We start from the raw sequence: 12,683 nt of genomic DNA on the forward strand, positions 1-12,683 counted from the left end.
GATCCAAGTTGCCAAGGCAGGAGGGAGTTGGCTTCCCTCCTGCTGATTTTTTTTCTAAAGTTCGGGGGGAGTCCCAGCAGTGGTGTAGTAAGGGGGGGCAACCTGCCCTGGACGCCATCTTCGCAGGGGGCACCGGCACCTCTCCTCCTCTCTTCTCCGCCCCCCACCCCGCATACCTCTTTAAATGTTTGCTGGCTCAAGCAGCATCTTCTACTTGCTGCTGACGCTGACGTCAGCTCCCTTATGTCTCTTCTTGGTCGTGGGACCAGGATGTGACGTCGGAAGAGAACCAATACTGGTGCGATCAGCAGGTGGAAGATGCTGCTCACACCAGCAAACATTTCAAGAGGTACGCAGGGGGTGGGGGGCGCTCAAGCAGTGAGGAAGAGTGGGGGGACGCACAACACGGAAAAAACAGCCATCAGCGCCCCAGGCGCCAAACTCCCTTGCTATGCCACTGTATTCCGGCATAACTTTTTTTTATGGGCACATTGTGCGTATATTACGCAATCTGTGACCATTAAAAATAAAACCCTACTTCTATAAAGAATGCTTCTCCTAGAATTTATGGAGCAAGCAAAGTTGGGGCCCCGACTTATGAAATAAGGTCAGTTGCACACACAGCTTCATTTAATCATTGGAGTTAACAACCATTGGATATAATGTAGTGATAAGATTTGCTTGGTATTGAGAACAATTAAGTACAGCATCTCATGTTATATCTTATGCCTCTTTTTCTTTTAGATTAATTTTAAATTGTTTTGAATTACTGTTTTGTAGCATGCTTTTATGTATGCTACCATATGTATCATCACTAACTTTATAAACTTTATTTAATTAGTGTTAATTGACACCAATTCTAGAAGCTGTGCATGCAATTGCTCTCCTGTGCAACATCTAGTGGGGGGCCATGGCTGTGAGAGGGCATGAATAGGTCAGAGATGTGCCTTAGAGTTCTGTGCACACATTAAAAAATACTAGGGGTTATGTGCTTAACTGCAGTGCCAGAAGCAAGGTGAGAGCACTTTCAGGGGAAAGGCCTTTGACATGCTGCTTGCCAGTGGTGTAGCAAGGGTGGGAGGCACCTGGGGTAGTGGCAACACCCCCCCCCCCGCTCCTTCCCCACCCCATGCACTCCCCTTTCCTTCCCCCATACCTGTTTAGCTTCCCCGGTGCGAGCAGCATCTCTAACTCACTGCCCGCGCCAACGTTGGCTCTCCCTCTGATGTCATTTCCTAGTCGCAGGATCTGGAAGTAACGTCAGAGGGAAGCGCCAAGGCCGGCAAGAGCTAGAGATACGGTGGCAGGGAATTGAAGGCACGCACGCGGCAGGGGAGGAGTGGGAAGGAGCGCAGGGGGGGCAGAGAGGAGGAGAGGCACCAGCACACCCACCAAGACAGTGCCCAGGGCAGTCCACCACCACCACCCCCGCCTCCTCCCTTACTATGCCACTGCTGCTCACACCTAAATTTAGGCATGAATCTGCAAACTTACGCCAGTATTCCATAGCAGCAGTTCCTTGCAAAACTGCCATTATAAAATTTGCACACTCTCTCAGTGCCTAAATTGTGGCCCTATTTACAGAATTTACTCCTGTATGTTTATCTTTATGAGCAGTCCTCTCTCCCAAAGTAGAATACAATCCTGATAGTACCCTTTCCTGCCTATATGTCTGTTTGCTAAGATCTCCAACTGAGTTAATTGGTCCTTTATACAGATATTTTTGACCAGATCCCCATTCAGCTCTTCTTCCTGTGCTGAATGTCTGAGAATCATATCTGTTTACATGGAAATGCCCATTTTTGCTTTATACAGTAAGATAACCCACGCCAACTGATTTATTCCACTCAGAAAAAAATACCTGCTTTAAAGTTAACTTTAACCTGGTATATTCAGCAGGGGAGGAAGGAGGGCAGGGGACTTAACTGGATAAAGTTTTAAATATTCTAAAAAGTTTGGGACAATCAGAGGGAACTCTGAAAGAGAAGAAAGGATTATAGAGCAGTGTTTTTCAACTGCTGTTCCGCGGCACACTAGTGTGCCGCGAGATGTTGCCTGGTGTGCCGTACGGTGCAGACACTGATTAGGCCTCAGGCCGGGTCCCGCACGCGCTCCCATGAGACTCCCCCGGTCCCCGCTGCTGTTCAGTTTCGATCTTCTGCTCTGACGCAACCGGAAACAGGAAGTTGCAGCAGAGCAGAAGATTGAACACTGAGCAGCCGCGCGTGCGCGGCTCTTTGGGAAAGCGTGCATGTCGCCGAAAAACAAAACCTACAAACTAAGGTGAGGCGAAGGGAGAGAGCTGGCTAAACAGTAGGATCGATTGGGCAGGCGAGTGGTGGCTGCGGGGACCGTGCGATCGCTCGTGTTCCCGGCTCAAATTGGAAGGAGGGAGTGAAAGGGAAAAGGATTCTGGGCCAAGGGGATGAAGACGGAAAGAAAAACTCACAGCAGGAAAGAAAGGGAAGGACAGGCAGGTGAGCCAGATGCTAGAAGCAGGGGGGGGGGGAAGAAAGAGGGAAAAAAGCTAGATGGGGTTGAAAAGTAGAGACACACTGGTATGGAAGAGGAAGATAGGGGAAATCTGGACACAGGAAGGTAACAGAAAGAGGGGAAATTATGTGCATGGGGCATAGGGACAGAGACATAAATGGGACATGCCATGGGGATGGTATATGGACACAGGGGGGGGGCGATGACAGATACATAGGGGAGATATTAGAAATGGAGAAAATAGGAGCACAGAAGCGAGATGGTTTGTGGGGATAGGACAGGGACCGAGCTCGCAGGCTCCAGTGGCTTGCACAAATTACATTGTAACGTGCCATGAAAATAAGAGGGAGGAAGGTAGATAGATAAGCCACATGAGAGGAGCTGAAGGGTAGTAGAAAGGAACAGATGGTAAAGGAGGGAGGGAAGGATGGTGGTGGAAAGGAATAGGACAGACATTGAAGGAGGGTGGAGAGGAACAGACCCCGAAGGAAAATGTGGAAGACAGAGTGGGAAGAAGACAGATGCCAGACTATGGGGGAGTGGAGGGAAGAAGATGGGTGCTAGACCAATTGGGGGGGGGGTGAAGGGAGAGGCACAGTAACAGCAAATGGAAGACGTAGAGAGAAGACACACAGTGGATGGAAGGAATTGAATGAGAAGATGTGGAAAGCAGAAACCAGACAACAAAGGTAGAAAAAAAAAATTATATTTATTTATTTATTTTTTGCTTTAGGATAAAATAGTATATTAGTTGTGTTGATAAAAATTTATAAACAAAGCCCTGCCAGCTGAACATCTCTTTCTCTAGTTCAGCAGCAGGAACTTTGATTTATAAGAAAGGAATAAGCTAAATATTACAGTACTAAGGCTTATATGGATGCAGCGGGGCGGTGAATGGGATGGCAGTGGCGGTGACGGGGCGGTGAAAGGGATGGCGGTGACGGTGACGGGGCGGTGAAGGGAACGGCTGTTGACGAAGAGCTATGTGTGTGTCTTTCTTCGTTTCCAGCCAGAATATCAGCTTTGTGTTCAGCCAAACAGGCCCAGGTTTCGCACTGAATAAAGTATTTTATAATTTTTCACTATTCTGTTTACTTAATATTTCATAATAAAGTAATTATAAAATACTTTCTTTGTGTTTATTTGATTCCTATTCAAGAGAATTACTTTATATATAGTCAATATAGGCACAGAGTTAAATTTTTTAACATTTTCTAATGGTGGTGTGCCTCGTGATTTTTTTCATGAAACAAGTGTGCCTTTGCCCAAAAAAGGTTGAAAAACACTGTTATAGAGCACAGCTGCATGGTCTTTATTTGCCATCATGTTCTATGTAAGGAGCTAGAAGTAAGTTTTCATGAGGGACCTGGGCAGTCAAAAAGGATGCTATACATGAGGGAGCATCATCATGCTATCCCCCACCAAATCCTAATCACTGACATGCAGAGAAACTAACACCAAATCCACAAGCCACCAAAAGTTTTGTAATAGAAATAAAAATTAAAAAAATTTGGAGCACTTAAAGGGGGAAAGGCAGGAGGAAAATGATGAGGGCTGCTTGGGGGATGGGTCCATGCACAGAGTCTAAGTTGCAGGGAGATCATAGAGATAAGAGACAGAGAGCTAGATGCACTAAAAATGATCGTTAAGACCGCTGTGGGCCGATTTTTTTGGCTGATTTCTTAATAGTGATTGATGTTCAGATGGCTTCTCATGCAAATGAGTTTTGCGGAGGTCAGTCATAATCCCATCCGATGGATCATTTAGAAACCAACTCTCACACATGCACAGAGCCAGCAGGGGAAGCCCAAACAGCTGAGCGGCAGGGGAAGCCTTAAAGCTGCCTCCTGCCACTCAGCTGTTCAGGGCAGGAAGACTTTTTTTTTCTTTTTAATGGCACAGATGTTGTGCGTGTGTTACACATGCCCCATAAAAGAAAGGTCAAGCCGCCCCCCCCCCCCCCCGATGACACCCAAAACAAAAATACAGAGACACAGGAAGGATGCCCACTCCCTCCTGTCACCGTGAATCCCCCATGCTGTGAACCGCCACCCCTTCCATACTCCCAGAACACTGAAAAAAAATCAGGAGGGATGCCCAGTCCCTCCTGCCTGCAGGTCTGCCTCTCCAAAATGGCAGCCCTGCCCCTTCCAGGTGCATTCTGGGATACACAAGGAGGGGTCTAAAGCCCTGACTGGCTCAGACACCTAAGGCCCCTCCCAAGCAAGCAGCATAGCTCACAAGATTCCAATGTAGGCTGGTGTCATGTGAGCTGTGCTGCTTGTTTGTAGCCTCTTAAGTACTTGGATTTTTTGTGACTTTTATGTTTTTATATTTAAAACAGCGAAGCACCCTAGAAAACCTCTGAGGAAGGCATTTCTATTTTGCCAAAACACAACCTATATTGGCTTATTTTTATTTTATACATTATTTGATTTCTAACCCCTGGGTCACTTGTGACTGTATACCCACCCTTTGTGGACTGTGTTTAAGATTACTGTTTTTAAGTTATTTGGACGTTTATTATAACATTTCAAGCATGGCGAGGACTGGCTTACAGAGTATCCAAGGATCGGACATGACTGAATGGATAGTACAGTAGTAGTAGTAGTATAACATGTCATACATTTAATTGTAATTAAATTGTAATATAATTGTATCACATCACCACTAGGGGATTTTTACTCTTTGCAAAAACTCAAACCAGACACCCAGAAATTAACGCCACCAGCATTTCGGGTATCACTTCTATTATATGAAGTGATCATAGTTATTAGCGGTATATAAGAATTAAATTAAATTAAATATCTAAAGTGCATCATTGCCTCCATAGCGAAAGTGAGGCAGAAATAACCAGAAGTTTCTGGTATTAGCCCTGGAGGCAACAGACAAGATGTCTGACTGTACACTCCTCCCTCCATATTCTTGGGGGTTAGAGGCAGAGCTGGCCCGCGAATATGGAAAATCCGCGAATAACTTTTGGGCCGACTGACCCACCCCCGCCTCCCTCCTGCCTCCTTCCTGAGTCCCAGACATTACCTGGTGGTCTAGCGGTGACATGGAGCAGTAACGATCTTCCTACACTCCTGCCCCATGCAGTCATCATCGAAAATGGCTGTCGTGAGTTCCCGTTGTAGTCTCGTGAGACCACAAGAACTCACAGCAGCCATTTTTGATGACGGCTCTGCACGGGGCAGGAGTGTAGGAAGATCACTCCTGCCCCGCGTCACCGCTAGACCACCAGATAAGGTCGATTCACTGGGGGGGTCCAGGCACCAACAACCGTGAATAGTCAAAACTGTGGGTGCCAAAACCACGAATAAGGAGGGAGGAGTGTTCTGATCTTAAGCAAATATTTTAAAGGTTCCTGAAAAAATACTGTGTGTGAAAACTAAGCATATCTGTGTTCAAAAGAACTGGAACTAGGAACTTCTGCAATGAATAGAGTGGTTTTTTATGTACATCTGCAGAATCAGAAAAGGCAAAAATTAACATGATTCGTTTCGGTTTCCATGTTGAGAACTTGCAGGCACAGTTGTTATGAGGGGCCGCTGAAAAGTTCTCTGTCTCCATCAATGGCAATATACTTAGTCCTTCAATTTTCCACATTTATGTTGTTCTGTATTTTTCCAACGGAAAGAAAAAAGTGGAAAATCGCTGAACTAAAGTGTAAAGCCCTCGATGGAGACTGCCCAAACTTTTTTGGTTGGGCTGAGATCTTTTCAGCGGCCCCTCGTATTTTGATCTCGAAGCTGACGTGAAAGAGTGAGACAGCTGCTTCCTTATGAGGAATAATCGTATCTTATTTCCCTTTGAAATACAGTGTACATATATTCCAGGATACCCTTCTCGTCTGTTTCTTTTCAGAAGAAAGGTAGCGTTTGATTTTGATTTGAGGAAACTTTCTATAACAAACACAGATCGTAAGCAACAAGCTTCTTTGCTTTAAAACTGAAACAAAAGATTTGATTGTGTGGCTGAACTTGCATGCAGAATTCTATGCAATGAATCTGCAACATGACACACTTCACAAACACACAGGTCAGAAGACATTGTGACCCAACGAGAACAACACGGGAACATCCACAAAAACTCGTGTGGACAAAAATAGCCTAAGCAAGACCTAAGACCCTGACGTGAGGCAGCCATTAAATGCCAGCCAAAACAAAACTCACACTCTTTCCCCCACCCCTCTCTAATTAAAATGCCAGTGATCAATTAATCCTACTTTATGCATTCCCTGGGATTAAAGCCCTCAACTGAATGGTTAAAATGGCACGTACAGTACATATTACCAAAAATAACTCTTCTAGAATGCATGGTATGATATAGGGGAAGACACCCTCCAGGGTTTCAAGACAAAGTTGGACAAGTTCATGCTAAACTGGCGAGACTGGACTCATTTGGAGCACTGGTCTTGACCTTGGGGCCGCCGTGTGAGTGGACTGCTGGGCAGGATGGATCATTGGTCTGACCCAGCAGCAGTAATTCTTATGTTCTTATGGTCATGCATATTGCAGCCAAGAAAGATTTCTGTCCATCAAAGTTACAGTGCACAATGCTAGCTACAGCACAAAATACATCACTTCGTATATTCATAGAGACAATTTCAAAATAGCTGTATAATTTCATTAAGATATACAGTTCTTATGTTGTCTTTCACGTTACCTTTTCTTTAGTTGCCTTTGTTGATGAAACTTGCTGCTTAAACGCTTGGAGAGGAAACTGTGCCAACCGCATGAAGAAAGACCGAAGTGTTAAAAAGTTTGCCATCATCCAGAAACAGGAAAGGGGGTGGGGAAAGCAGAGCGAACGGAGCTTGTTTCTGCCAATCTGATTCGTCAGTAATGTACTGTAGTGCAGTTTCTTCGTCAAGGAAGTGATCTGTCTGTCTTGCACAATCCTTCCCTGTCAAGCGGCTGCTGAAAGTATCCAGAAATGTGGTGTGAACCAGAATTGATTGTGCACCCAACTGTTACAGGAACAGCCAGACCATGGAGGAATTTAGGGGCAGTCCTATAAAATGCAAATCATTTCCCTGACTGTCATCTGACTTTTTTGTTCCTAGGGGAACTGTTCTGCCGCAAGCTAAATAGACTGTGCCAGGCACAATTAAGCTCTTGAAGTGTTGCCAATTATATGGTCAAGTCTGCTAGCCTAGCCGGTTTTATAAAAAAAAAAAAAAGAGAGTTTGTACTTCTGACCAAAAGCAAAAACCTATAAACGATTGTAATCAGGTAGGTTTGGAAGTAAGGATGATTTTAAAAAATAAGTAATAAGAACATAAAATAGCCTTAATGGGTGCTAGAAAGCGGGAGGAAGAAATGGCAGACTCGATGAGTGGAAGGGAGAATAGGAGAAATGGCAGACTTGAGAGAAGGTCTTTAAAGGGAGAGAAGGAGGACTCAGGAGAGGGGATGGTAGAAGGGAGGAAGAGATGTTAGATTCAGGGATAAAATAGAAGGGAAGGAGAGGGAGAGATGAACTTGGAATAGGGCAGAGGAAGGTAGGCAGGGGACAGGGAGAGATGGAGGGGGAGGAAGAGGAAGAGATGGACTCACAAGAATGCAGGGGTAGCAGAGGAAGTGAAAGAGATGTTCTCAGGAGGGCAGAGGGGACTCAAGGCGTTGAGGGAGAAATGGATTTGGGGGAAGGCAGAGGAGGCAAATGAGGAGGGAGAAATAGGGAAGGCAAAAGAAGGAGGAAGAGGGAAAGATGGACACAGGAGAGTGGAGGAGGATCAAAAGAGGGAGAGGGAAGGGCAGAGAAAGCAAAATGGGGGGGGCAGAAGGGAACGGAGAAATGTCAGACTCAGGGGAAGAGACAGAAGCAGAGAGATCCTGGATTACAAGTGTAGAACAAGGAGGAAAAATGCTAGGAATGGTGGATCCATGTAGGAGAGGCTATGGGAGGAAGGTAGTGCGTGCAGAGGGCAGAAATGTAGTAATGGGGAACAGATGAAAGATAAAAAGGCAACAAGAGGGCGAGAAATGAGTGAGATCGGAAAATGCAAGAAGGGGAAAGAAGTTGGGGAGATAAAAACTAAAAAAAAGAACAGAGCAAGTGGGTGAAATTTGAGTAAATAGAGGCAGAAAATAAAAATAAAGAGCTTTAAAAGAAAGATCACTATGTTAGAAACAGGTGTAGTAAAGGAAAGGAATAAGACTGGAGGAGAAATAACAAATGGATAGTGGTCACTGGAAACAGAATTAGCAGAAGAGAGGAAAGCAGAAAAGAGGAATGGATCAATGCCAAGAAAAATTAAATGCCCAGATATACACAGGTTTTATTTAGTATTTATTAACTGGAATATGCTTTGGGAATGTGTGTTGCAGTACTAAAATGAAATGCATTTGTTTTGTTTCTCCAGTGCTGCAGTATATGTTGAGTTTAACTTTTGGGGATTTCTATTTTCCTATCTCTAGTTTGGGATTACCCTTGTTCTATATTAGGTAGGGTTCTTGCTGTTTGAATCATAGCATTAGTGCTACTTGAATGAAATAGAAACATAGGAAATGATGGCAGATAAAAGCCATAAGGCCCCTCTAGTCTGCCTATCTGTATCATCCTTTATCCCAGGACAAGCAGGCAGCATGTTCTTGACTGATGGGTGACGGCACCGACGGAGCCCCGGTACGGACAATTTTAGAGTGATTGCACTCTAAGAACTTGGAAAGTTCTAGGAGGCCGCACCGCACACGCGCGAGTGCCTTCCCGCCCGACAGAGGCGCGCGGTCCCCAGTTTCCTAGTTTCCGCGGAGCTAAGAAGACGCGTCTCTTTCAACAGCTGTTGAAAGATTTTTTTGTAATCGCCTTCCCGCTCGCGTAAACCCTTCTGGAAATAAAGTTTCCTTTATTTCTTTTCTTTTCTTTAGTTTATTTTTTAAAAAAAAAACTTTGTTTTTTTTCTTCATTCCTTTCGGTTCGCCCCGGCGGGGCCTGTTGCCATCATCGAGGCCTCGGCCTTCGATTTGGCAGAAGCCGTTTTCACTTTCATGCCCCCTCAACCCGGGTTTAAAAAGTGCCAGCGGTGCGCTCGACCAATTTCACTGACAGACCCGCACAACTGGTGTCTGCAGTGTCTTGGTCCTGACCATCGAGCGTCCACCTGCACCCGCTGTGTGACTTTAAAGAAGAGAACTCTAAAAAACCGCCAGATCCAACAGCGGTTGTTATTTGGCGCCGAGATGTCTGATTCCGCAGCACCGGCACCGACATCGGCCCCATCTCAGTCGGCACCTACTTCGTCGACACCGCGCAATACCGCGCCGGCATCACATCCTGCAGGTAAGCCGGCTAAGAAGCCTTCCCCGTTGGAGCGTCCTCCGGTCTCAGTAGCAGCGAGTCCAGTCCTGCCGACCTCGAGGCGCCCACGGAAGCGCCCCGCTCCTATTGAGGTGAGCCCCTCGACATCGGGTTCCTCATCCTCGGAGCGTAGAGCGGCACCATAGGTACCGCAGAAGAAAAAGGCGGTACCGGTGCCTTCTCTGGACGAGCGGATTGCTGCTGTCCTGCAAGTGCAACTTAAGGAGCAGTTGCAACAACTCCTTCCCGCACTTTTGACACCGAGCCTTCCAGTCCCGGTCCGGTCTGAGCCACAGGTACCGACAGTGGAGCGCCCTCTTTTATCGGCATCCACTTTGTCGGTACAGGTTCACACTGCTTCCTCGACTTCGATGCCAATCTTAGCACCGGAACCGAGAACTCAACACCAGGCGGTGCAGACTTCGGTGCCGACGCAGCATGTCACATCTCCTGGTACCATGTCTATGAGGTCGGGTAAGTCGGCGCGCAAAACCCGACACCTGGAACCCTCCACTCCGGAGTCTCGAGACCGTGGCTCTCAGATTCGGGACCCTGATTTGTGGGGTGACTCTGAAGACCCTTTTCTATCTGAGGGTGATTGTTCCTCTGATGAAGAGGATCAACTTGTTGCTGATCCCTCTTCTAAACAGGATTCCACATCCTTTACCTCTTTCTTAAAAGAGATGTGTGAATCTCTTTCTATTCCCTTGGAGGCTGAGTCTAAGAAATCCAAGGCATTCCTTGATGCTCTGGACTTTGACCAGCCTCCAAGGGAATTTCTCAAACTTCCTCTCCATGACATCTTACGAGAGACTTTTTATAAAAATTTAGAGACTCCCCTGACTGTACCAGGAGCTCCTCGTAAATTGGACTCCTTATACAAGGTTATCCCTATTCCTGGTTTTGACAAACCTCAGCTCCCGCATGAGTCTCTTTTGGTAGAATCCACACTTAAGAAATCAGCGGGAGCTAGTGTGTATGCCTCAGTCCCTCCTGGCAGAGAAGGAAAAGCCATGGACAAATTTGGCAAACGTTTATATCAAAATGCCATGTTAGCCAATAGGTCAGGGAACTACGCTTTTCATTTTTCATTTTATTTAAAGCACCTCATTCAAAACATGGCTGCTTTTGAAAAGTACCTCTCTGACCGCAAGAAATCTGCTTTTCATGCCTGTTCTTCCTCTCTTCTCCAGTTATGCAAATTCCTAGTTCGGTCAATTTATGACACTTTTGAATTGACTTCTAGGGCCACGGCTATGTCTGTTGCCATGCGTCGGTTGGCATGGCTCAGAGTTTCAGAGCTCGATGTAAATCATCAGGACCACCTATCAAATGCTCCCTGCTTGGGGGATGAGCTCTTCGGAGAGTCCATGGATTCCACTACACAAAAGCTGTCTGCCCATGAGACTCGGTGGGATACTCTCCTGAAGACTAAGAAAAAGACTCCTCCTGCTCGGCCTTTTCGCCAACAATCTGCCTACCAGCGCCGCTATGCTGCCCGTCCCTTGCCACCGGCTACTCAACAGCCTAGACGTCAGCGCCAGCAACAGCGACAACCACCTAGCCCAGCCCTGCAGCAACAGGTGAAGCCTCCTCCACCACAAAAGTCTACCCAACCCTTTTGACGTGGTTCTCCAGGGCATAGCCAGTATTCCACCATCTGCCCATCTCCCTCGACCCATAGAAGGACGTCTTTCTTGTTACATCAGCCGTTGGGAGAACATCACATCGGATCAGTGGGTCCTCAACATCATCCGCCACGGCTACTCTCTCAACTTTCAGACACGTCCTGCACAAAGTCTGCCAAGAGAGTCTGCTTTGAACACCTCTCAGTCTTTTCTCCTTCTTCAGGAGGTTCAATCCCTCCTCCTCCTGAACGCCATAGAGGAAGTTCCTCTAGATCAGAAGGGGCAGGGATTCTACTCCCGTTATTTTCTGGTCCCCAAAAAAACAGGAGATCTCAGACCCATTCTAGATCTTCGCGATCTCAACAAATGCTTGGTCAATTTTCTGGTCTCCAAAAAAACAGGAGATCTCAGACCCATTCTAGATCTTCGCGATCTCAACAAATGCTTGGTCAAAGAAAAATTCAGAATGCTTTCTCTGGCCACTCTTTACCCTCTTCTCTATCAGGGCGACTGGCTATGCTCCCTCGATCTCAAAGAGGCATACACTCACATTCCGGTCAATCTGGCCTCCAGACAGTACCTCCGCTTCATGATCAATCATTGTCATTACCAATACAAGGTGCTGCCCTTCGGTCTTGCCTCCTCTCCAAGAGTGTTCACCAAATGTCTGATTATGGTGGCTGCCTTTCTACGCTCTCACCACCTTCAAGTCTTTCCTTATTTGGACGATTGGTTAATCAAGGCCAATTCATCTCAAACAGTACTCCTGGCCACCAACCAAACCATCCTGTTTCTACAACTTCTGGGGTTCGAGATCAATCTACCCAAATCTCATCTCATCCCCACTCAGAAACTTCAATTCATTGGAGCGGTGCAGGACACAGTCCTCATGAGAGCATTCCTGCCGTCCAACCGTCTTCAAACTCTTCAATCTCTATGTCAGCAGGTGCTTCCACAAAGTTCCATCTCTGCCAAGCAAATGATGATACTCTTGGGTCACATGGCCTCCACAGTTCATGTCACACCCCTCGCACGTCTTCACCTGCGCACTCCTCAATGGACCCTAACTACCCAGTGGTCCCAAGCGACGGATCCTTGCTCACGACACATATCTGTGACATCATCTCTTCGTCAGTCTCTACAATGGTGGTTGATATCCTCAAATCTCTCCAGAGGTCTTCTGTTTCATCTACCTCCTCATCAACTTGTCATCACCACCGACGCCTCCCCTTATGCCTGGGGAGCTCATTTGAACGA

General features: G+C 46.5%; 1 protein-coding gene across 2 annotated transcripts in view; it reads right to left on the reverse strand.

The window, feature by feature from the left end:
- ATP2C1 (ATPase secretory pathway Ca2+ transporting 1) overlaps positions 1–7,479 on the reverse strand; it is a 262,616-nt gene extending 255,137 nt beyond the window's left edge. Inside the window, exon 1 of one of the 2 annotated variants that reach the window (XM_033930018.1) lies at positions 7,162–7,479. In XM_033930018.1, the coding sequence (XP_033785909.1) occupies positions 7,162–7,269 (108 nt within the window). In that variant the 5' untranslated portion in view covers positions 7,270–7,479. The remainder of the gene's footprint in view (positions 1–7,161) is intronic. The other variant, XM_033930021.1, reaches the window with a different exon arrangement.
- Between the last annotated feature and the right edge of the window lie 5,204 nt (positions 7,480–12,683).

The sequence above is a fragment of the Geotrypetes seraphini genome, chromosome 2 (assembly GCF_902459505.1).
Source record: "Geotrypetes seraphini chromosome 2, aGeoSer1.1, whole genome shotgun sequence".
Classification (NCBI taxonomy): Eukaryota; Metazoa; Chordata; class Amphibia; order Gymnophiona; family Dermophiidae; genus Geotrypetes; species Geotrypetes seraphini.